The sequence below is a fragment of the Bactrocera latifrons genome, unplaced genomic scaffold (assembly GCF_001853355.1).
Source record: "Bactrocera latifrons isolate USDA-ARS-PBARC rearing strain unplaced genomic scaffold, ASM185335v1 scaffold_0, whole genome shotgun sequence".
NCBI classification, from domain to species: Eukaryota; Metazoa; Arthropoda; class Insecta; order Diptera; family Tephritidae; genus Bactrocera; species Bactrocera latifrons.
Window position 1 is genome coordinate 108,550 of NW_017534406.1, and position 21,411 is coordinate 129,960.

General features: G+C 33.8%; 9 protein-coding genes across 19 annotated transcripts in view; 4 read left to right on the forward strand and 5 right to left on the reverse strand.

Annotated features, from left to right (window-relative positions):
* LOC108973744 (histone deacetylase 4) overlaps nt 1–6,637 on the reverse strand; it is a 43,176-nt gene extending 36,539 nt beyond the window's left edge. For 5 of the 8 annotated variants that reach the window (XM_018941709.1, XM_018941873.1, XM_018941556.1 and 2 more), the window contains exons 1-3: nt 6,322–6,637; nt 5,164–5,406; nt 4,856–4,901 (exon numbers count right to left, since the gene is read on the reverse strand). In XM_018941709.1, the coding sequence (XP_018797254.1) occupies nt 4,856–4,889 (34 nt within the window). In that variant the 5' untranslated portion in view covers nt 4,890–4,901; nt 5,164–5,406; nt 6,322–6,637. Of the gene's footprint in view, nt 1–4,855; nt 4,902–5,163; nt 5,407–6,198 lie in introns of all 8 variants that reach the window. The other 3 variants (XM_018941325.1, XM_018941392.1, XM_018941471.1) reach the window with 3 other exon arrangements.
* LOC108974239 lies at nt 1,947–3,540 on the reverse strand. The gene is made up of 5 exons (XM_018941980.1): nt 3,200–3,540; nt 2,847–3,069; nt 2,576–2,775; nt 2,394–2,520; nt 1,947–2,313 (listed from the first exon to the last, which is right to left on the reverse strand). The coding sequence occupies exons 3-5, from the start codon at nt 2,773–2,775 to the stop codon at nt 1,990–1,992; spliced, it is 651 nt and encodes a 216-aa protein (XP_018797525.1). The 5' UTR covers nt 2,847–3,069; nt 3,200–3,540; the 3' UTR covers nt 1,947–1,989.
* A 478-nt stretch (nt 6,638–7,115) lies between the features above and the next one.
* Nucleotides 7,116–8,819, forward strand: LOC108978548 (basic-leucine zipper transcription factor A). Of its 3 annotated transcripts, XM_018949004.1 has the most exons (5): nt 7,116–7,240; nt 7,301–7,308; nt 7,526–8,045; nt 8,112–8,407; nt 8,510–8,819. In XM_018949004.1, the coding sequence occupies exons 3-5, from the start codon at nt 7,549–7,551 to the stop codon at nt 8,653–8,655; spliced, it is 939 nt and encodes a 312-aa protein (XP_018804549.1). In that variant the 5' UTR covers nt 7,116–7,240; nt 7,301–7,308; nt 7,526–7,548; the 3' UTR covers nt 8,656–8,819. The 3 variants fall into 3 exon arrangements, with proteins under 3 accessions (XP_018804549.1, XP_018804468.1, XP_018804627.1); XM_018948923.1 differs by lacking the exon at nt 7,301–7,308 and having other exon boundaries at nt 8,510–8,771; XM_018949082.1 differs by lacking the exon at nt 7,116–7,240 and having other exon boundaries at nt 7,301–7,352.
* An 842-nt stretch (nt 8,820–9,661) lies between these two features.
* On the forward strand, nt 9,662–13,215 carry LOC108976232 (mitochondrial uncoupling protein 4). Of its 2 annotated transcripts, XM_018945225.1 has the most exons (6): nt 9,662–9,835; nt 10,759–11,062; nt 11,519–11,622; nt 11,693–12,187; nt 12,291–12,448; nt 12,511–12,613. In XM_018945225.1, the coding sequence occupies exons 2-6, from the start codon at nt 10,796–10,798 to the stop codon at nt 12,552–12,554; spliced, it is 1,068 nt and encodes a 355-aa protein (XP_018800770.1). In that variant the 5' UTR covers nt 9,662–9,835; nt 10,759–10,795; the 3' UTR covers nt 12,555–12,613. The 2 variants fall into 2 exon arrangements, with proteins under 2 accessions (XP_018800770.1, XP_018800859.1); XM_018945314.1 differs by having other exon boundaries at nt 9,664–9,835; nt 12,291–13,215.
* On the reverse strand, nt 13,216–14,867 carry LOC108976347 (RING finger protein 121). Its single transcript, XM_018945428.1, has 6 exons — nt 14,687–14,867; nt 14,458–14,634; nt 14,239–14,393; nt 13,949–14,177; nt 13,652–13,887; nt 13,216–13,593 (listed from the first exon to the last, which is right to left on the reverse strand). The coding sequence occupies exons 1-6, from the start codon at nt 14,726–14,728 to the stop codon at nt 13,473–13,475; spliced, it is 960 nt and encodes a 319-aa protein (XP_018800973.1). The 5' UTR covers nt 14,729–14,867; the 3' UTR covers nt 13,216–13,472.
* A 283-nt stretch (nt 14,868–15,150) lies between these two features.
* LOC108978395 lies at nt 15,151–16,347 on the forward strand. Its single transcript, XM_018948686.1, has 3 exons — nt 15,151–15,362; nt 15,418–15,520; nt 15,573–16,347. Exons 1-3 carry the CDS (start codon nt 15,226–15,228, stop codon nt 16,320–16,322), a joined length of 990 nt encoding a protein of 329 aa, XP_018804231.1. The 5' UTR covers nt 15,151–15,225; the 3' UTR covers nt 16,323–16,347.
* Nucleotides 16,330–17,264, reverse strand: LOC108978465. The gene is made up of 2 exons (XM_018948810.1): nt 16,977–17,264; nt 16,330–16,919 (listed from the first exon to the last, which is right to left on the reverse strand). Exons 1-2 carry the CDS (start codon nt 17,164–17,166, stop codon nt 16,381–16,383), a joined length of 729 nt encoding a protein of 242 aa, XP_018804355.1. The 5' UTR covers nt 17,167–17,264; the 3' UTR covers nt 16,330–16,380.
* Nucleotides 17,265–17,403: 139 nt separating this feature from the next.
* Nucleotides 17,404–18,736, forward strand: LOC108970171 (TIP41-like protein). The gene is made up of 4 exons (XM_018935771.1): nt 17,404–17,679; nt 17,736–18,293; nt 18,348–18,509; nt 18,572–18,736. The coding sequence occupies exons 1-4, from the start codon at nt 17,671–17,673 to the stop codon at nt 18,659–18,661; spliced, it is 819 nt and encodes a 272-aa protein (XP_018791316.1). The 5' UTR covers nt 17,404–17,670; the 3' UTR covers nt 18,662–18,736.
* On the reverse strand, nt 18,722–20,334 carry LOC108969449 (annexin B10-like). The gene is made up of 4 exons (XM_018934578.1): nt 20,117–20,334; nt 19,332–20,040; nt 19,055–19,236; nt 18,722–18,989 (listed from the first exon to the last, which is right to left on the reverse strand). The coding sequence occupies exons 1-4, from the start codon at nt 20,126–20,128 to the stop codon at nt 18,933–18,935; spliced, it is 960 nt and encodes a 319-aa protein (XP_018790123.1). The 5' UTR covers nt 20,129–20,334; the 3' UTR covers nt 18,722–18,932.
* Nucleotides 20,335–21,411: the final 1,077 nt, after the last annotated feature.

Genomic DNA, 21,411 nt, shown 5'->3' on the forward strand with positions numbered 1-21,411 from the left:
TTTTATTCAATGATTTCGATATTCACTTTGGTTGTTCTTATTATTTCGAACACGTCTGTAAGTGAACAATTTTAGCTCTCACATTATAAATATTTATTTCTATTTTACTTATCAGCATTACAGTCTGTGACTGTGCAAAGTGAAATTGAATTAAGTCGAAGAGCAAATAAATGTAAAAAAGCAGTATTCGATATACTATGTAAGTATATTTGTATTTATCTGCGTAATTATGCATGTATGTAAGTACGTATGTATGTATGTGCAAGTACATAGCTCGTTGGGTGTTTGAATAGGCCGTGACCTGCCGTTCTATTTTTAGATTCGTTTATAAATCGTGCATAGCTGCGGATTGTATATTTAGAAACAGAAACAAGTATTTAAAACAACAAAAAGCAAAACACTACCCCTGTCGTATATTCACATACATACATACATGCAAAAGTATATACAATGTGATATACGTGATTACTTATGTAGAAATATAGTAAGTATTTACTTAGCTATAGCCATACAGATCTATATACAAAGTATTTTATATTACAGCATTTACTCGGAGCGCAAAATTTAAAAGAGAGCACAAATGTGGAGAATTTCCGAGAGGCACACACATTTTTATTGCAAAACAAACTGGGTGAAAGAGAGCAGATAAAGAGTGGGTGGCGTGCCAACTTAACGTCAAGCCGATATATCAACAAAATAACAAAATGAAAAAAGACATATATATGTATGTCTATAGTATCGTATGTATATAGATATGTAATATATAAACAAGTGAGATGTATGGGTTTATCAGCGTATTTGTGGGGGGAGGTTAATATTTCAGTAGAGATGCACTCACTCCTCAGCTCAGCTCAGCTCTTCAGGGTATCTAAGCTATTTGCAAAATAAAAACAAACTACAATATACGAAAATAGAAACAAAAACAAAATACGAGAAACGCTAAGGAAAGAAGAACCACATTTAAAATACATTTCATTATATATGTACTTACATACAATAATATTTACATGTGTACATATTTTACTTATGTATCTACAGTGTATTTTATGGATCATTCACTCTAATTGCAAGTAACGGCGATTATTATTGTTACAAATTTTGGTACTAACGGACCAGACTAAATAATTATCTATTAAAATGGTGCAATATTTATAAAAAAAGTACAAAGTATATGCAATTGATTGATTATGACCTAGCGCAACTTGTTGTTAGGAATATTATATCCTTGACAGACGAGTAAAATTAATGTGCATTAAGAAATGATAATGCACTTTAAAATTTTATGGTGACAGACGACCAACTTGTGAATTAAACAGCTGATTATGAAATTTGTTTATTTATTAAAAAAAATTAAATAAAAATGGATAGAAAGAAATATTTAATGGCAATTTTGGTACTTTTGGAAGATCAATATAAATTTAATGAAAAAATTCGTATATTATTAAATGCGTTAAAAGATAATAGAGTAAAGTTAAAAGCAAAACTTAAATGTAATTTGGATTTGAAATCAAAAATTGTGTATTTTAAGGACTGAAGTGATAAATTTCGGGCGCACGATATTCCTGCAATGGATGAATCAAGGTTCAAGGAAAACTTCGTCTGGATAGAAAGACGAAGGGCTTCAAAAACAGAGTGCGAAAAGTTAAGAATATTGGGAAAATGAATAGCAACATGTGACGCTGTATCCCACTTGTGTGATAATTTTGCGGATTACATTGCACTGCTTCGGTGCCTTAGATGGTTGCCACATCGAAGTGCAACCCAAAAAAGGCGAAGCCATAATTACTACAATTATAAAAGATGGTATTCGATTATTTTGTTGGCAAGCTGTGATCACAGGTAAATTTCTGACTACATTGATTTTCATACACATGTCTTTATATTTTTTTTTATTACTTTCAGATCAAACTTTATAAGTACATAAACATAGGAACCACAGGAAGAAATAATTATACATAATATTTGACAGTATAACATTTATTTTTAATTTTATGTTTTTTTTTTAATTTTTTCTAATAGAATTTTCATTATGTCTATGAACTCTTTGGTATTGTTACTTTGTAGTTCGATAGCATTAACGACTCTTTCAGTTAATTTTTTCCCATCCTCTACCACCGTTTTCAGCAATTCATTTTGCTCTTTTGCCACTTTTAGTATTTCACCCTTATAATTCCTCTTTCTAGATGTACCAACTGCTGATATTGAGCTATCCAGTGGCGACAGTGATGCCGAGCTTGTCGATGCCATTAATGGCGCACAAAGCAGTTCAGATACCGGCACTACAGATACTGGTGATGCTGTAGGTATAGATGACTGGAATGGCAGCAATGTTGAATACGATATTTTTAAAAGAAAACATAATTTTAATAATAAACGCGTAAAGTTCAGCTTACCACAGTAAACGATTCACAGGTTTCTGTAACATTGCCTGCCGCCAGTTCGATTATTTGATGGACTGCATCAAAAAGCTTCCACCCCGATGGGCTGCCTCCCGAGGACCCAACTTTTTTCCTTTCCTCTCTACAATTTAACAAAATTTAATAATGTTAAAAAGGTTTTGTGGGTAGATATGTACCTATATTTTTGTGTAAGGTTCCGTATTTTAACATGCACTTCTTTTGGTGTAAATTTATGTGCCATTTGTACGGATATATCAGCATAGATTTGCGAATTGCCCTTAACACGTCGCAAATCTCCAGCTCGTTCACGCCACAAATCAATCAAAACACTTTCGTCGCGGTTCATCCAAGCTTTGCGTTGTTTATTACCTGCCATCTAAAAATATTAAAATTTGTTTTTGTTAATATACTAGTACGTAATATATTTAGCGATAAAAAATATCTTACCTCTGATGCTTTCCTCAAATCTACTATTTACGTTTTTTTCTTCCTCTTTTAATCAATCATCACTCACAATAGCAAAAATCGGCCATTTGTGGGCAGTGTTGTCTACTCAAATTTGGTAAATTCAGCTAAATGCACGAATTTTTTGTGCATCAACATGGATCAAATGCGCAAGTTAATGCAAATTAAGCCCTCTCATGCAAATTAGTGCCATCGTCTGTCGAGGCTATCATATTATCAAATATTACATTAAAATGATAATTGAATTAAAGTTGTAGAAAGTCCAGAGAAAATAAAAAAATGTGGGAAATCAAAAATCCAATTATTGACATTAATATAAACAGCTCAAACTTTACCAGTATTTTTTTGCGAAATTTAGGACCTGTGGTCACCTAGTTAGGTACTGTTTTCTGACTCGGTTGGAATACATTTTGTGAAGGTACGTTAAATCAATTGTCTAAGCTTATAAAGTTCCGGTAACTTGAAAAGTTTGAAGTCAATAATCGCGTTATTAGCAATATACATAGATTGGGACAAATAAGTTTTATATAAGATGCACCACATTCACCAATTGACTGAAATTCCTTACATTATTCCATTCGAACTTTGACTTTCCTTATTTAATATAAATCTATATGTTTCCACATAGACATTATCTTGTCCTGCCTTAATTCATTTAACCTTGCCGCGCTGTATTGGCGCCTTCCTCCAGTTTACTTGTTATAATATCCTAATATTTTACCTAATGTCGAGGCTTTTTATTGTACACTTATGCATGCACATACTACGTTTTTACTCCTCCCTTTCATATTGAATATTTTAACCGTGGAGCCTTCAATGCGAAGGTAAAAGCAGTGACATCGCACCTAAACAGGTGTGCTAGTGTGCAGCAACGAGACGGTGGTAGGACCTCCTATTAGCTTTGTTACACATACATATGTATTTATGTATATAAACAAATATTATATATACATAAATAGATATACATACATATGTATGTACATATACATATATGTATATAGAAACTGTTGGAGTTACCCGGCGCATGGAAAAGGACTTGCCTTTCATTTTTCATTTCTTGCTTCGTAAAGTTGCAGAATATTTATTTCGTGATTAACTGCTGTGAAGGCAAGTAATTTCTAAAAATAACTAAAATCAATAAACGTGGGTTTTCTTCAGTATTTCTCTAATTCCCTTACAGCTTTATATTCAATAAAATTTATTTTTCTCCGTTTGTGCGCGGATTTACATATACATAACTTATTTATGTACATATACCTACATAGTATAGCTATATATTATAAGCATTTGTCGATACCTATATAGGTAAATAGGAATATACGGTATCACATATTTACAAAGCAATGCTGGAGGGACTGTTGACAGTTGGCGTGTTTACTGGATAACTATTTGGTTTCCACAAACAGCATATATACATATATTGTTTATATTATTTTTTAAATATGTACACATATTTATGTACATATGTATGTATATGCATTTGAACTCCTGCACATATTTACATATGTATAATTATATAGTTACATACATATAACCATCTAAATACATATGTACATATATCAAGCCTTCTGTTATCACTTAGTAAAATATTTTTTCCATATCCGACGCTTCGTGTTGATAGGTCAATTGTTAGAGTGTTATGCTCGAATTGAATTTGGCTATACAGAAATTTAACTTTCTACAGTATTCAGAATATGAATATGTCAAGATTACTCTTTACCCGAAAGCATACTCCATTTGCGATATGCAAGGGCCGATATTGATAGGAAGCATACATATGTATCTATATATTGTATATTATTATTTATTCGCTTTCTTTAATATCAAGACGACCATAACCTATTTTGTCTTTACCTCATTCGGGTATAGAAAATTTTTGTGGAATGAAAAGGGATTCCATTTACTTTAAGAAACATAACAACGTAAGTGGAAGTAAATTTCTCTTAGGTCTTAAGTTCACAAAACGCATTAATAGTTATACATTAACTTACCATGGTTTATTATTCTATTCTCTGGACTAGTCATCGTGATGAGTGTCTGGAAGAAAATATTTTCACTTAATACGATATGCATATTATAGGTATTCATTTTTTTAATATAAAATACTATTCTATTGTTTCGACAATAACTGTATACATATATTTAGCAATTACTTATTATATAGCAATAATTTTTTTTTTTTATAATTAACTAACATAAACTATTGTTTTCATATGAACTCAGAACCCAATTTAGGGAGCCTTTATTGTAATACATACATATATACACTGTAGAGAAATACATTGATGTACATACATACCTTTGCACATATTCCTTAATAATTTCCAAGTTTTGATATTACATTATCGTTTTCAAAAACGTGTTGTTTATTTTGTTTTCTTATAAAAATAATTTTTTAAAGATCAACTCGTCAGTTATTTGTTTATTTTTTAGTTGAGGATATGGAAATGTGCATAAGTGTAAGCACTTTTTAACTGTTATTTAAAAATTTCAAACTGATACGACAATTTTCAACATACCGATAAGCACTTGCGCAAAATACCTGACAATAGGTTATTTTGTCAGATTTCATATATTCGTATAAAAAATTATTTGCTTTTAATTATTTAATATTAAAATTAGCTAGATTTGTTTGGGTTTATCGGCTTTTTACATGTCTTAATTTCCACTTTATTCGTTTTATATTTTTATTCTACATACATATGCATTTAATTTTAATTATTTAACTAAATACAGAAGATTTAATACACATTGTAATAACAATATAATATAACATAACAACACACTTGTTACATAAAGCGACAAACGACCGAACAACAATCGCGCAAAATAATGGAGTTGAACAGCAGACCACAAAGAGATGTATCCCAGATGGGTGCAGAACTTGTAAAGAGCGCAAGATTGATGTATCATTAGCAACTACTATGGCGGCAGCCGAATGTTGATACAGCGTTACTATAGTACAAAGCGCAAGAGGCGGAAGTGGCAAGAAGGGTTTTATATAGTTAGTTATAACTGGAGTGAGGTAGCGCTGAGCGCTTTATTTCTATTACATACGACATGATGTATAAAGCAAATAGTTTAGTATACATTTTTAAGGACACTTGTTTGAGGGTGTCAGTCTCCACATATAGTATTTCCATTACCAGTTTGGTAATGTTACAAAAATATGGTATATGTATGCATATACATATATACATAAATGAAGAACATTAAACGCTCGCAAAGTACCGAAATCAGACTTACATAGAGAAAAAAAACCCATGTATTAAAAATTTAATAAAATTGACTTCTATGCCATGCCACAGATTTTTATAACATACTATATACATACATTTCTATTAGTGTTATGATTTTATTTTAACTCCTTTGAGATAACTTCTGAAATACTGGCAGTGTTAAATACATATCGACATATTTATGTATTTAAATACACGTCTGATTTGTCTATCCCCACCTTCTCTATGTAGCTTTGCGCTCGGTTGCTCACTAGTTCGTCACTTTTTTAATTGGAAACGAAGTCTCGGGAATCTCTCGAAACCTAATTAAGCACCAATTGTAACCTTAATTTTGTTGTTGTCACTTGCACACTTATTAATCACGACCTTTGATTTGCCAAGATATTTTCATATATATTTATTTCGAAACAATCCAAGTGGTTTAATTTCACGGTCAATGTTTTCACTACCACATTTTAATCCAATCAGAACTTATTTACCAACTTTTGCTTTCGCCTTATGGAATTTTTTCACTTGGACTGATTTGATTTTCGATTTCAACCTCTTTTTCCACTTATTATCCTTCCACATTTAATTTCTCTATGTCCCACACGTTCCATTGGTGTTACCAGATAACATGTTTTATAACATAATTCTACTTAAGTTCGTAAGGTTGTACAATCGCTGCTATTATTCACACAAATAAAAAAATACTTTCATACATATATATATTTCTAAAAAATACAAAGCAATATTTCAAGTTATTTTATCTGAAACGTAAACATTATAAATATTTGCATATACATATTTTTATCTAAAAATTTACTTTCCAACAATAGATGTACAATTAACTAGTATTAGTCTCTTGTTCTTTAATTTTTTATTAAACACAAAAAGTGTGAAATAATTTTCTAAAACAAAAGTCCTAAAAAGTTAACACATTATTTCTATCTCAGAATACAAAATGCAACTCTGTACATTTGGCCATTTGGGAATTTGACATTGGAGTGATTCTTTTCACTTCTTCTTTATGTTTATTTTGTTGTTGTACTAATTGCGTTTATCAGCATCTGTAGTAGAATTCCGAGATTTACTTTGAAAATATTTTGTATTATTTAACAAAATTATCGGTGATAAACGAAAACTTACATAGACAAAGTGAGTATTGGTCTTTTGAAAGTCTAATTAGAACGCCGTTTTATAATCAGAATCCTATAGTTCAGGAGGTAATAAACAACACACAATATACGTATCTATATATACATTTAAGGTAGGTAAATGACAGACAAAGAGATGGACAGAGGACAAAGGTGTTATATGTAGGTTGATCGGTTGCTATATTTTTATGCTATTTCATCAGTCACGACTCACAATAAACATACTTCAATATAATATGTCTTTAAATAATTATATAGATAAGATTGTTACTTCACCTTTTTACAGCTTGAGAATAGTACGTCAAAAAGATGGATATAAGCGACAGCTTTGATCATCAACAGCAACAACCGCAACAATCTGATAATCTACAACAGCAACATCAACAGCTACAAATGCAATGTGAACCTACTTTTCAAGCACAAATGATCAATCCTGCAGCTACGCCCATGCCGGTGCCATTTGCTGCACCAGCTACAAATGGATTTGAACCAACAACGATAAATCCATCATCTTCGCCTCCTTTCTTGTCTTCTGGTCAAGCCATTCCTTTACCACCACCACCGCAAATGAAATCACCTCTAATACCCCAACTGCAACAACAACCGCAAGATTTAGAACAACAACACTATTTATTACAGCAACAGCAACGTTTAGGTAATGAAGTCGATATTGACTCATTACTACTCCAACAATTTAGCTGTTTAGGTACAACTGATCATGAGGATTTGGTTAGACAATTCCAAAGCCTTATGAATAATCAAGTAGATCAAGAAGCGGCAAAATTCTATTTGGAAATGAGCAATTGGTAAGTGTTAAATAAAAATAAATTCAAAACAAAGTCATAGGTTTCATATGTTTCGCTATTTTGAAGGAATTTGCAGACAGCTGTCGGTTGCTATTTGGACATTCATACTTTTCAAACGCTGCCTTCGATGAAAATACTTAATCAGTCTCGACCAAGTGAACATCAACAAGCGTTTAGACTACAAAACGATGGTACCATCGACTGGCCAAACGGATGCTACTTAACAGCACCTAGTCAAAAGCGGCGCATTGAAGTGCCAGCTTTAAAGCCAGGAGAAACTTGTGATATTTTAGCTGATATTCCTCCAACTCAACCGGCGATTATGTGGAGACTATGCACACCCAATGGTTGGAATGTAGGAGGTAATCAAAGTATACTAATTTATATATCTAAGTCTACAACTATTTAATATTGCTTATATACATACATTAATTTTAATGTTTATGTTCATATTCTGTGCACAGAGCCCATTTGGATGGTTCCGCCAGGCATGGCAGATTCGCAGGCTGAGCTTAGTGACCGCATGTCACAGTTATTGATGTCGACAGATGCGTCCAATAGTGAAAGTTGTCCACAAGTTAATGTTGTGATATCAGTAAATATGGAATGAAAAGGCGTATATTGAGCGAATGCAGCGTGCGGGAGAGTGTTTATTTAAATAATATCTATACAATTTGTTTGTTTTACATTTTTAAACGATGTTCTTTGTAATGATCGTTAAGTTTTGCTTTTTTCCCCCCCATTCTTATACATATACATACATATAAATGCGTATACTTACATTTCTTTTACTATTTGTATTTCAAAAAATCTAAAAAAAATTCATTGGTACTAATAAATTTAGAAATGGTTTAAAAATTTTATTATACCATAGAAGAGTAAGAACAATATTGTACTGTTTAAACATACATATTTACAAATAGGTACATTTTATACATATATGCATATATTGGCGTTCATGTATTTACGTCTGTATATATATGTTGAAATATGTTTTTTTTTTGCTTATGTACATATATGCAATTGTACGAGTACCTACATAAGTCAATGCAAACAAATTATTTTACACGCTCAATAGGTATAAGTATGCTTATTTAGTTTGAAATATAATAAAAAGTGAAGTTCATGGAGCTAAAGCTGAAAAAGTATTTGATTTGAAATTCACGGAAAGATGTAAGAAATTTATGCCCAGTTCGCTAAGCTGAGACTGCCCATTGCGTTCAGGTAGACCCACTTGTAGGGGTTAACGAAATCCCATCCTTGATGTGCTGAACACAAAGAGAGCGACAGACTTCAAGCGACATCTGTCACATATTAGAATACACACGTTCTTATGGACACAGTTATGTAGTCGTGCAGCTGTCTAAATAACTGTCGTAATGTGTTCAGCACATGAATCTTGAAAAGTATTATTACATTTCAAAATATAGCTGTATAAAAAGTGTACTTATTACATTACAAAGATAATGATAAAAAAAAATTATATTAAAATTCGAAATAAATATTTTATACATACTATACATAACTAACGAAATGTGTATGTTATACGTCATTTTATTTCTTGACGCATGGTTTTACGCGTTGTGTTGTGACGGATAACTTTGCCATCCGTATTGCAGTAGCTTTTGGCTTTGCGCCTTTATTTTATTACCTTTGACGTTTTGTCTAAAAAGTAGTTTTCATATGTTTGTTAGGTATCGGTATATTGTATTGTGCCATGAGTAGCGACGAACAGACTTTTGTTTTCAGTTTTGTTTTATAACTTTTTTTTTTTTGCTTTTTTGACAGAGGTTAGTGAAATATTGATAAGAATCAAATCTATTATCAAATCATTTATTATCAAATACATTGCGCTGTGGAAAGGTATTCGAGTATCTGCAAGAAAGTGGGGCTACCCAGTTAAAGTGTCTGATTGTGATTCGATTGCTTTAGGGGATTCATTATGTAAAGTGGGATTGTGATAAATTGTAATTGAAAGTTGCTAAATATAACTAAAAAAAATGCTTAATCAATTAGCATACTTATCTACCAGCAATGATAACGATACAAATTTTAACTTAACCTGAATACCAGAAACTCTTTAAAAGGACAGTTTGTATGTACGTTCAATAACATATGTACACGTACAACAAGACGTAATCGTAATCAAAATATTTGATCAGATCGGGTCACATGCAAAATATCACACAATCAGTGCCAATTTATTATATCCTCTTTGTATATAATTTGCTATATTTAAACCGTTAAGCGGAACAAACAACCTATGATAAGGGAAAAATTTCAAATTGGAATAAAGGGGGCCTGTTCAAATTGATTGTGAAAGGCATGTTATTGCTGTGGAAAAGCAATTAGATAAATATCTTTGTCTTTATTATTTGTATATGAAATGAAGTGTACTTTGAACTTCTCAAATGTTGTTTACTTTTTATTTTATTTTAGTATGAATTGCATTTAATATATGCATATAAATATTCAGCTCATTTTGAATTTCTCAAAAATTTATTTTTTTACTAAGAAGTTAAATATTCCAGTATCTTTAGTGACAACTTTATGCTTTTTTTAAGATACTTATGTATTTACATATATGTATGTGCATACATATTATATTCATATAGTACCTAATACAAAACATTATTAGTTATAACAAATTATATAACTAACTTAAAAACATGTATAACGACATAATGAGTGAATTATTACTACTTTCTTATAGAAATCAAGACTAAAAAATTAATATTAAAAGCCTTATAATGCAAAGTCAAACACAAAATAATTCGGCAGGCGAACCATCGTCGCCTCCACCGGCGCCTCCGGCAGGACCTGCAACAAGAAATCAGTTACGTCCCGTCAAGTATGATTATGCAGATTCATTTGCTTGTACTTATGTAGTATCCGTTGTTGCTGCTTCCGTAGCAGAACTAACTACTTATCCACTGGATCTCACCAAAACTCGTTTACAAATACAAGGCGAAGCAGCTGCTAACAGCTTAAAAACCGACCTAGGCGTTAAACAAAAGGTAACTATAAAAAAGTGACAGCAAAGGTTTATCGACATGCATGTACTATATACATATTTATTATCTCAAGTGTTAAGCAATTTTTGTTTTATTTTATAATTAAAACAATTGCATAAATATCCTCTTGCCAGCGGCAATTCCACAAAATTTCTATACTTGAAAGTTTTAACGGTAAAAATTATTATTTATACATATGTATGTATGTATTTAAAGTTGCATAAGTATATCTTCAGGGAAGTGTTCGTAATTTAGTTTCAATAAAACCTGCATCCTAACAATTCGTCCATTCCATACCCTTTTTTCCATTATTCGTCCATAACCATAAGTAAGTCAATGTTTTATTCATTAGTCTGTTCGTTACCTCTAATTGCCGACTGGGGCGTAGTGCATTCATTCTACTCCTCTTACTCTCCTTCTCTCTTCCTGATTCTATGGTGATGTCATTGTGCCAAGCAGTATCGTGGCATGTTGGCGACCGCGTTCGGCATTGTCAGAGAAGAGGGCACAATGAAGTTGTGGCAAGGTGTCACGCCAGCTCTTTATCGCCACGTCGTTTACAGGTAAATATAATGTGATTCTATTCAGAGAAATTCCTAGCATTAACCCCTTATAACATTTTGTATATTACAGTGGTGTGCGTATATGCAGCTATGACTTTCTGCGTCGTAAATTGGGTAACGATGAAAACGGCATAATTACGTTGCCGCTGTGGAAGTCGGCGCTTTGTGGTGTATCGGCAGGTGCAGTTGCACAATGGTTAGCTTCACCAGCCGACTTAGTTAAGGTACAAATTCAAATGGAAGGCAAACGTCGTTTGATGGGCGAACCGGCACGTGTCCATGGCGCAGCACACGCTTTCAAAGAAATTGTTCGCCGCGGTGGTGTAGCTGGTTTGTGGAAAGGCAGCGTTCCGAATGTACAGCGTGCGGCACTTGTGAATCTTGGAGATCTCACAACATATGACACTATCAAGCATATGATTATGATCAAATTGAATATGCCCGATTGTCATACCGTGCATGTACTTTCCTCCATATGTGCTGGATTTGTAGCTGCCATTATGGGCACGCCGGCAGATGTGGTGAAGACACGTATAATGAATCAGCCGACAGATGATAAGGGCAGGTAAGAGTCGTTTTGAAATTATGGTGAACTAAAATTTAAATTAAAAGTTCACTCAATTACCACTATTAATACTAAATGTATATGTATATATGTATATTTTTAGGGGTCTACTCTATAAAGGCTCCATCGATTGTCTGCGTCAGACAGTGAATAAGGAAGGTTTCGCTGCACTGTATAAAGGCTTCTTACCTTGCTGGATACGTATGGCACCATGGTCATTAACTTTCTGGCTGTCATTTGAACAAATCCGTAGCATGATCGGTGCTTCTGGTTATTAGTTTCTTTTGTGGAACCTTAGTGTACTCATATAAAGTGTTTTATAGGCGTCGCCGCTGTTGTTGCAAGCTTACATGAGTTTCTCAAGTGATCGGAATATTAGAACGTTCTTACAAAGTTCAATACGTTTTCAAAACATACAATACATAAGTACGAAAAAAATATTTTTGATTTATTTCACATTGAATATTCTGTATTATACGACTGCTAACAATATTACATCTATTTTGTCTTATATGCATGCTATCAACTGGAAAATTATATTTTTAAAGAAAAAAAACCGTGAAAAAATCATTGCAAATGATGGTCAGGAGTAGCGAGTAGCGTCAGATAAACCCGGTCAGGCAGCGGAAGTGATTAATTTAAAGCAATTACCACGTCAGCCGGTTCTACGTACCGGAATTGAGTCGGATTTCATCCGACCAAGGGCTGTTTTTTCGACTATCTAAAAAAAAAAAAACTAATTTAACGCATATTTTTACGGTTTATGCGGATCTATTATTGTGCGCGTATCGGTAAAAATGCGTTTCATTATACATATGTATGTATTAATGTCGTAAGAAATTGGAATATTTATTATACTACTACTAAACATACATACATACACACTTAAATATAGAAGATTGTAATAAATTATGCGAAGCCGTATATGCTGCGCTGCAGAATATCTTTAAGTAATTAAGGTGACAATATAATATTGCATAATGTAAATAAAGAATAAATAAGTTTTTTACATATATACTAATACTAAATTAACTATGTTTTACTTAATAATCCACTGAAGTATTTCCCTAAAAAAATAATTTTTTTCTAGGCAGTTCAGTTTTTATACGCGTACCGTAGCATTGCATATAACTCGTTATTAGGGTTCTGGAATTATAGGACAATACAAACCCAACGGAACTACATGCTATTACTTTACTACAATACAGTAACGTGATTTTGATGTTGTATTAATTGATTTATTTTACTGTGATTTACTTTGATTCAAGTTATGACTAGAAGAGTTCTATTCTAAGCCCAATGCCCAATTAATGCCTTGTACAATGAAGAAAATAAGTGGTTGCCAAGCCACCAGCCATCTAATCCAATCTAATAAACGTCCATAAAGTACATGCGGTCTTTCCCAACTGTAATGAAATTACAAATTTACATCAATAAAATAGTTTTCTCACAAATTTGGCTTACGGATTGCAAAACATCTTTTTCAGATCAACCTTTTCCTTACAGTAAGGGCAGGTCTGTTTTTTACCCACTATACACCAGCCACGAATACAGAATTCATGAAATATATGATTGCAGGATAATTTATAAGTATTTTCAAAGATACCCTCTTCCTTCACGCCAACCAACAGTTGATTCCCGCAAATTGCGCAAACGTTGTTGTCCAGGTGGCGGGTCGGAATGCCTTGCGGTGTGTAATACTAAAGATATGCACTATTGTAATTAATTTTATGCACATAAATGAAAAATTCGCGAGTTTACCCCTATGTGTACCGCCATTTTTTCAGAACAAATTTCCGATATGTCGCGACCTAGTACACCAATATAGAGACCGTAGAAAACAAGCATCAATCCTGCGTCCATCCAAACGTTAGGTCCTTGATTAAATATAAAATTGAAGCCTACAAATGTAGCCATCATCACAATATAGCCTCCAATACCCAAAAAATAACTAATTTGATATATTAGTAAAAACCATTTGTACACTAATCTGCAAAAATTGAAAAATAACATATTTAGTGACAAACCACCATGGTTCGGAACTACATTACCTCGGAGTCGTGCGCTGTATTGGTTTACTAACTGCTTTTTTGATAACGAATGCCGTTAGCAGTGAAAACAATGTCCAAATGATAACAAATCGTATGAAATTGTAACAGATCGATATCACTAGTGGTATAATCCACATGGCAAGCAGTGTAACGGCCTGTAATGGAATGAAGGATATTTTTCATATCTAAACTTAAGTGCATAGCAAATATAAAAAATACCGAGTAGGATTTGTAGTGACGTTTTTTCCATTCCACCAAAATAACCTGTGCCACAATTAGGGTTATGAAAAGTATAAGCACCATCTCTGAATGCATAGCCTCGTGCCCTTTGTGCTTTTCATGCATCAATTGGTGTTCGGCACGCATCCTTTCCTCTGGCGACATTTCCTCCAAAGACTATTAATATTTATGTAAATTAAAGGTACCGCTTGCAACGAACTTTATTTACCTTATTAAAGTCCACAGGTGCATGCAATGCCGACACATCCATTTTAACTAAACTATTTTACTACTTCCAAATAAATTAATTATCACTTTACTTTAATGTTAATTTATATACATTTATAATACTTTTTATTATAAACTAATTTTTATTGTGTCACGGAGTACAAAGTGGATAAGGTCTGTCATTCACGATTTGGAAAAAAATTAAAAAGTTCACAATAGTATCCATTATTTACAAAGACTTTTATTGCACGCCTGCAACCACGTATTCATTTTTTGTATTGTTTTGTATTTATTATATATATATTTAATATAACTTATATTAAAAAATTAACCGATAGTGACCAAATCCCAAAAATGTCTATATATAAAAAACATACATGGTTGTTCTTAAATACAAAATCGAATAATTCACATAAAAAGTATTCAAAACTGTTAAAAAATTATTCGGAGTAATGAACAAATTATGAAAGAAACGATTGTGAACGACATCTTTACAGAAAGGGGAAGACCGTCAAACACACAACAAAAATTTATTTAATTATGCCGCGACAACTTTGGGGAAAACTAAAAGAAACATCGGTGAAGGAAAATGAACCCGAAAAAATGGTGCCTGTAGCAGCAAAACGCACAAAACTCGAAGAAATGCAGGAGAAACTGCCATCCAGCACAAACAAAAGGTAAAACTCATTGCTTTCATTTATCCTCAATGTAAATATTGTTTTTCGTTTTCAGGGTGGAACTGCAGGTGAAAAATCCCTTGGTGACACAAACAATAGAAGTTATGAAGCAAACTGAAATGTTGCAATCTCTTATTGACACCTATTCGAACAAATCGGTAATATCATACATGTATACCTTGTATTATGGATTTTAATTTGTATTTATAGGGCACATCGAATTACTTGCTAAATCCTTGTCAAATGATACCTGAGGTTGACTTCCCACCTGAAAATGCTGCAGATTTTATCAATGATGATAAATTTGCTAAGCCCATATGGTTTATACCGCCAATTGAAAGCAATTTCGCGCGCGGTGTACCACAGGCCTATCCTCAAATCAACCCGAAAATATGCCGCGCTGCTTTACGAAAGGCAGTTTGTGGTCAACTTCGTGTATGTGGTTTCACAGATATTTCCGAATCGGCATTAGTGTTATTCGCCGATGCAGCGCAGGAATTTATGCGTAACTTTATGGAACGGATTCGCGAAGTACACGCCAACAATCCACAGCTTGAAATGGAGAATGAAGTTGAAGTGAAAAGCCTGGAAAAGGCATACTATTCCTTAACAAATGCGTCGTTAACAAATGTGCATAACTATTTTAAACATCAATTGGTCGCACGAAATCGTAGTGAAATTGCAGAATTCAATGGTGTACTTCAGGAGTATGATAAACTAATGAAGGAGAGCCAAAGTATGCAAAAGGAAGAATTTCAAGAAGGCGATTTCCTTAATATACTTGAAATGCCAACATCTAATGATCCTAATGTCGGCGTGTTGAGTAGCGGTATGCAGGATATACCCAATTCAACAGGTGTTAGTGCACAAAGTGGCGTTGGAGTGCTAAGCATGCTCGAGGGTCAGTCACACGTGTCTGTACAGCACACAGGATATACTGGTAGCACAATGGATTTGTAAATAGCCATTATTAGTCATTTAAAGTTTATTTCTCCTAATTAAGGAAGATAGATATAAGTTATGCTAATCTTAAATTTTTTGTTTGTTTTATCTTTGTTTCATTCCACTTATTTTTATTACGCATCTTTGTGAACTCATTTCCAACTGGTTTGAAATGCAGAGTACCAACGCTATCACTTTTGTAGTGAAAATGTTTTTCTTTTCGTTCGGGTTTCGACGCCCAACCGGAAATTAGCTTTCCGCTGGTGACGTCTTCAGCAGTTACTGATGCCAAATTAAGAAGTTCTTCTAGCGGCTGTTCCTTTTCTTCACTATCCACTTTTCTTCTCTTTATTGTAGGCCGCTGTGTTGGGCCTTGCGTTTCGAATTCAAAGTCTTCATAGGGGTTGACATAACAATCTGCTCCTGCGAGCAGTGTAACACGGTTTCTCCTCGTTTTTTGAACTTTGGACGGAGTGTCAATATTACAAAATTCAAAATGTTTCGCAATTAGCTCAGAAAGCTTTTTTCCGAGAAATTTCTGTGTTGACTCTGTCGCGATGAAATCTACATTAGCTTCCAACTGTTCTTCTAGCAAATAGCGGTTTGACTTTGGACCTACAATTGCAAACATCTGTAAAATATACTCATACATGTTGATTTACAGAAAATAACCTTTTTGTTCTAAAACGCTTCGATCCGATTTTGCAGGAATATTCTCTTTCATGGGATTTTGTTTTCCGGACTGATGAAACATAGTATTAGTTAACAAAGTGATGTCCGCCGCTTCCATGAACTTACGCATTTGTTCATCATCTCCATCATCGGAATCGCTCGATTCCATGTCAATAGTTTTTGATACCATTATTTTATTTTTATTTATTTTATCAATTATTTTTACTTCAATATAATGTTTATTACCACCATTGTATAAACCATGGTACAAGGTGATGATTACCACGATCAAAACAAAGTGTAAAAATTCACAATTGATTGCATCTAGTCAGCTGTTTCTGATATGTTCAGAACTTGTTATAATAAATAATTCAAAAAGTACATATGCATATAAATATATGTACATTTATGAACTATAAGTCATATCAAAATCTAAAATGTTACTTTAAATAATTATGGATTTATTTTCAAAATACAAATTGAACAATCTTTCTAACTACCCCACTGATAAGCGCTGGACACTCTGAAAAAGCGGCTTTGCCGACTGCAAGCGAATGTCAGCGCAAAATAAAATAGCACAAAAACAAAATTTGTAAATTTTCTTTAGCGAAAATATAATTCATGTGCAGAAATAACAAATTATAAACCACAAAAACGCATAAATTGTATAAAGTATCCGTATTAAATTATAAGTATGATGGAGGTAAGTGCCTACGCAAAAGTGGAGAGTATATTGTTACTAATATTATGTGTCTATAGGACGAATTGGTACCCCGCTTACCAGTTGACAGTGAGACAATTGACTTTCAGAATTGGCACATAAGCTACCTCAAATCACATATACTTAAAAGTATCTGCAAAAAGGGGCAAGATAACAATTGCACACAATATGAAGATGACTGCTGTGAGTTATGTACTTATCGCTATGCACTTGAACTGCCACACTTGCCCGATATGGTGTTCCACAAAAATAAGTTGTCACTAAAACACAAAGATGGCGCACTTTTAGAATTCCTTCCGATGGACTCATTACGCTTGGTTGAAAATGGAAAACAGCCACTGCAAGTTGCCTGCGCTCAAGAATGGAAGGAGAGCAGACCTGATTGTCATATGGAAGAAAAATTTAAACCATTTGATTGGACTTTTACTACCGACTACCAAGGTACCTTAAATGAAAAATTTCGTGTAGAAAATTCCGATATGTCATTGAATAAATTCAAACTGATGCAACGTGAGAAAATACTCTTTTATCATGATCTCACCTTGTTCGAAGACGAACTGCATGATAATGGGATTTCGTCATGTTCAGTTAAAATTGTAAGTTGTTAGTTTGGTTTGGAAGGCAACTATATTAATTGATATTTTTTTCAGCGCGTTATGCCATCGGGTTTCTTCATATTACTTAGACATTTCCTACGCGTCGATAATGTGTTGCTCAAAATGCACGATACGCGATTTCACTACGAGATCGAAAATAATTATATATTTAAGGAGTATACGAAGCGTGAAGCTACATACACTGAGCTGAAAAATGTTAGCGCTTAAAGAAATGTATATAAAATATGTCTACAAATACTAATTATATTGCTTTTCAGGTACCACCGCCATTTTTCACAGTACCCAATGAAATTGAGAACTACCTACCGATTAAGGAAAAGAAAGCTTATAAATTGTATTTCAAGTAAAGAGTTTAAAAATTAACAATACTATGATAAGCAATTTTAATAATAAAGAGACAAAACCACTCAGTTTAAAAGTAACTCCAAGTTTTAATGAATTAATATTTGAGACTCAAAACAGAATTTCACATTGATACATGTTAAAAAGCTACAGATTACTTCAGTAAAAACTGATATTTTGCTTGGTACCGAAAATGAGATGTTTTCATTTTTGATAAGTAATCCCCCAAGTAAAAACCTATTCAGTGATATCAATATCAGTGTATGGTATCGAGTTCTAAGCTCCACCAATAAGTGCCGTCAAGGCTTTTTTATAGTCTCCAGACGTCTCTGACTGAAAAGAGATTGATTCGATTAAAGAATTTTGATCATCTGTTTCCACCGTTTTTGTTTACTTACCACAACAGCACTGTATAATGTACGATTGTAAATGCGTTCGAATTCATCCTTAATATTCGCCAAATCGATTTCAGAACGACTCACAATTATGCGAACTAGAGTGTCATCATTTGTTCCCATGCCTTTCATGGCGTTGTAAAGTCGATTGGCGAAAAAGGCAGCTTGCGACTGTACACATTCAACTGCACATCAGTACATTCAAATGTACATTGTTATAATGAATTGTAACATATTTAAATAAAAATAATGAGTCATATTTACGAAATTTCACACTTACCAATCGCCATCATTGCATCATGTAACGCACCACTCATCTCATGCTTGATTGCTTGCTCAATAGTCTGCCCGGAGAGTTCTTTGTATTCATCGAAGATGAGCCGCAATTGCGCGAAACTGTTGTGCGACATAATACGATTGAAGACGGCTTCATCTGTGCCCAACTTGGCTTCCCCAGCCGCATATAAAGCCTCGGCATCTTCGTGCGCTTTAATCGCGTCAAGGGTGCCTGCGGGATCGCGTACTCCTGTGACAATAAGTGTCAGCAAACGACGGAAAAAGCCAGAGGTTTCACTACACATCTGTTCCGCCAGCGGGCGCTCATATATTGCTTCATAAGCAGCAACAATTTCATGCATTTCTTCATTCGTTTTGGTACATAGTATTTCGACGAGTGTCTCCTCATCGGTGCCCATGCCAGCCATGGCATTATGCAACTGCTTACATAAATATTCAACTGGTGGTGTCATTAAAGCCAAAATAACATCTTCAAACTTTCCACCCAATTCACTTTTTAAGTCCTTGATTAAGTCACGGCCCAACTCTGTTTCGAATTGTGCCCTGATTTGTTGCCTCTGGGCATTTGTACGAGCGGTAAGAATGTTGATGATTTCGTCCTCGTCCGTACCGAAACCTTTCATTGCGGCGCGTAATGCCTGTGCGTCTGCTGAGGCGTCAAACGGGGCTGCGGGAACAACCGTGGGCGTTGGCTAATTGAAGCAATAATTACATGTAATGTAAATGCCTTGTTATTCCATTAATCACATTCTAAGTTTATTTACTCACTGTGTAATCCATTTTAATACTTTTAATTGCTTTGATTAGCTGAAATTATTGCACTTTTATAACTATTGAAATATTCTGACGTTTCAGTAAAATATGTATTTACATATGTACGTATGTAAAATACTTCTTTCGTTTCTTGTTTACTTCTGAAAAAGACTAAAAGCCTGCTACTTTCACTTAACTGCTCGCACGGTGAATGGAAGCTCCCGCGTATTAAAAATATTATGTGACGGCTATACTCGTGTAGGCAATTAAATGCATATGTATTGTTGTTAAAGTGCATTGCATATGAAATGATAATCGACTCTTTGGGCTTTTTAGTTTTTCTCTTTTCAACGTGGATGTTCAAATACACCAGTCAACAAATATCCTTTTAATTTTTTAAAAAAAATAAAATCGGGTTTTTACCCGAAAACCTCGGTCGGCGTGTGAGATGTACATATAATTGAAATTCAGAGAGAATCCCTTCCTGCCAATACATAGTATGTCTGTGTGTCAAAAATGGGTTGAATTGGTTCAATATTTCCTTTAGCCCCCATATGCCTTATATAAGGAAATTCGAACTTCCGGCTGACTTTATAACGCATATATCGGCCATTAATTGATATATCTCAATGTTTTTCTGATAACGTGTATCTTTGTGCCTAAAACTGATACACATTTTCAAAAACTTTACTTAGCCCCCACATAACAAACATGACCTTGAATTCCAATACACAGGTTGACGTTTTGTACCTTAAGGTATTTACCTGGCTGCAAGTTGTGTGATTGTAAAATGTCCGGTTACGCCCGAACATACTACGTGTATTGTTTTTACTTAATAATAAACAGTTTTGGCAACACCTGAGGGAATTTCCCCGTATTTGTTCCATGCAAATTGGAAAGTAAAAAACGTTCAACTACACCCGCTAAGCTTTTCCTTAGTGCATTATATTATGTTGTCAAAAAAGTCTTGCGGTTGGCGCTGAGAGCGCGTAGTTCTAGTTTTATTCGTCGCATCGGGTCACGCTATACCTTTTTGGAAAGCTCATTTCACGCGCTAACACGGGTTTGATTGATTGTTGTTTCTGTTAAGTCCTTCGTGAGTTATAGTGTCGCAAACATGGAGCAAAATAAAGATAAAATATGGCATATTTTACAGTACTACTACGATAAAGGCAAAAATACATTCAAGCAGCCAATAAAATTTGTGCAGTTTATGGACCCGATACAGCTTTCATTTCCACCGCACAACGATGGTTTTAACGTTTTCGTATTGGTGTAGAGGTGGTCGAAGCTGCGCCACGCTCCGGAAG

Bases quoted from the DNA above. Each gene is read 5' to 3' on its own strand.
- LOC108974239 (XM_018941980.1), bottom strand. From the start codon at position 2,775: ATGGCAGGTAATAAACAACGCAAAGCTTGGATGAACCGCGACGAAAGT. The intron at 2,521-2,575 runs GTACATATCTAC...GTTAAATTGTAG, and splicing joins AACCTTACACAAAAATATAG to AGAGGAAAGGAAAAAAGTTG. The intron at 2,314-2,393 runs GTAAGCTGAACT...CTGCCATTCCAG, and splicing joins CCTGTGAATCGTTTACTGTG to TCATCTATACCTACAGCATC.
- LOC108978465 (XM_018948810.1), bottom strand. From the start codon at position 17,166: ATGGTATCAAAAACTATTGACATGGAATCGAGCGATTCCGATGATGGA. The intron at 16,920-16,976 runs GTTATTTTCTGT...TTGCAATTGTAG, and splicing joins AAGCGTTTTAGAACAAAAAG to GTCCAAAGTCAAACCGCTAT.
- LOC108976232 (XM_018945225.1), top strand. From the start codon at position 10,796: ATGCAAAGTCAAACACAAAATAATTCGGCAGGCGAACCATCGTCGCCT. The intron at 11,623-11,692 runs GTAAATATAATG...TGTATATTACAG, and splicing joins TATCGCCACGTCGTTTACAG to TGGTGTGCGTATATGCAGCT. The intron at 12,449-12,510 runs GTGCTTCTGGTT...AGTGTTTTATAG, and splicing joins ACAAATCCGTAGCATGATCG to GCGTCGCCGCTGTTGTTGCA.
- LOC108970171 (XM_018935771.1), top strand. The intron at 18,294-18,347 runs GTAAGTTGTTAG...TATTTTTTTCAG, and splicing joins CGTCATGTTCAGTTAAAATT to CGCGTTATGCCATCGGGTTT. The intron at 18,510-18,571 runs GTTAGCGCTTAA...ATTGCTTTTCAG, and splicing joins CATACACTGAGCTGAAAAAT to GTACCACCGCCATTTTTCAC.
- LOC108978395 (XM_018948686.1), top strand. From the start codon at position 15,226: ATGCCGCGACAACTTTGGGGAAAACTAAAAGAAACATCGGTGAAGGAA. The intron at 15,363-15,417 runs GTAAAACTCATT...TTTCGTTTTCAG, and splicing joins CCATCCAGCACAAACAAAAG to GGTGGAACTGCAGGTGAAAA. The intron at 15,521-15,572 runs GTAATATCATAC...TTGTATTTATAG, and splicing joins ACACCTATTCGAACAAATCG to GGCACATCGAATTACTTGCT.
- LOC108976347 (XM_018945428.1), bottom strand. From the start codon at position 14,728: ATGGATGTGTCGGCATTGCATGCACCTGTGGACTTTAATAAG. The intron at 14,635-14,686 runs GTAAATAAAGTT...AAATATTAATAG, and splicing joins CACCTGTGGACTTTAATAAG to TCTTTGGAGGAAATGTCGCC. The intron at 13,594-13,651 runs GTAAGCCAAATT...ATTTCATTACAG, and splicing joins AAAAAGATGTTTTGCAATCC to TTGGGAAAGACCGCATGTAC.
- LOC108978548 (XM_018949004.1), top strand. From the start codon at position 7,549: ATGGATATAAGCGACAGCTTTGATCATCAACAGCAACAACCGCAACAA. The intron at 8,046-8,111 runs GTAAGTGTTAAA...GCTATTTTGAAG, and splicing joins TATTTGGAAATGAGCAATTG to GAATTTGCAGACAGCTGTCG. The intron at 8,408-8,509 runs GTAATCAAAGTA...TTCTGTGCACAG, and splicing joins CAATGGTTGGAATGTAGGAG to AGCCCATTTGGATGGTTCCG.
- LOC108969449 (XM_018934578.1), bottom strand. The intron at 19,237-19,331 runs GTAAGTGTGAAA...ACTGATGTGCAG, and splicing joins TGATGCAATGATGGCGATTG to TTGAATGTGTACAGTCGCAA. The intron at 18,990-19,054 runs GTAAGTAAACAA...ATCTCTTTTCAG, and splicing joins CATTATACAGTGCTGTTGTG to TCAGAGACGTCTGGAGACTA.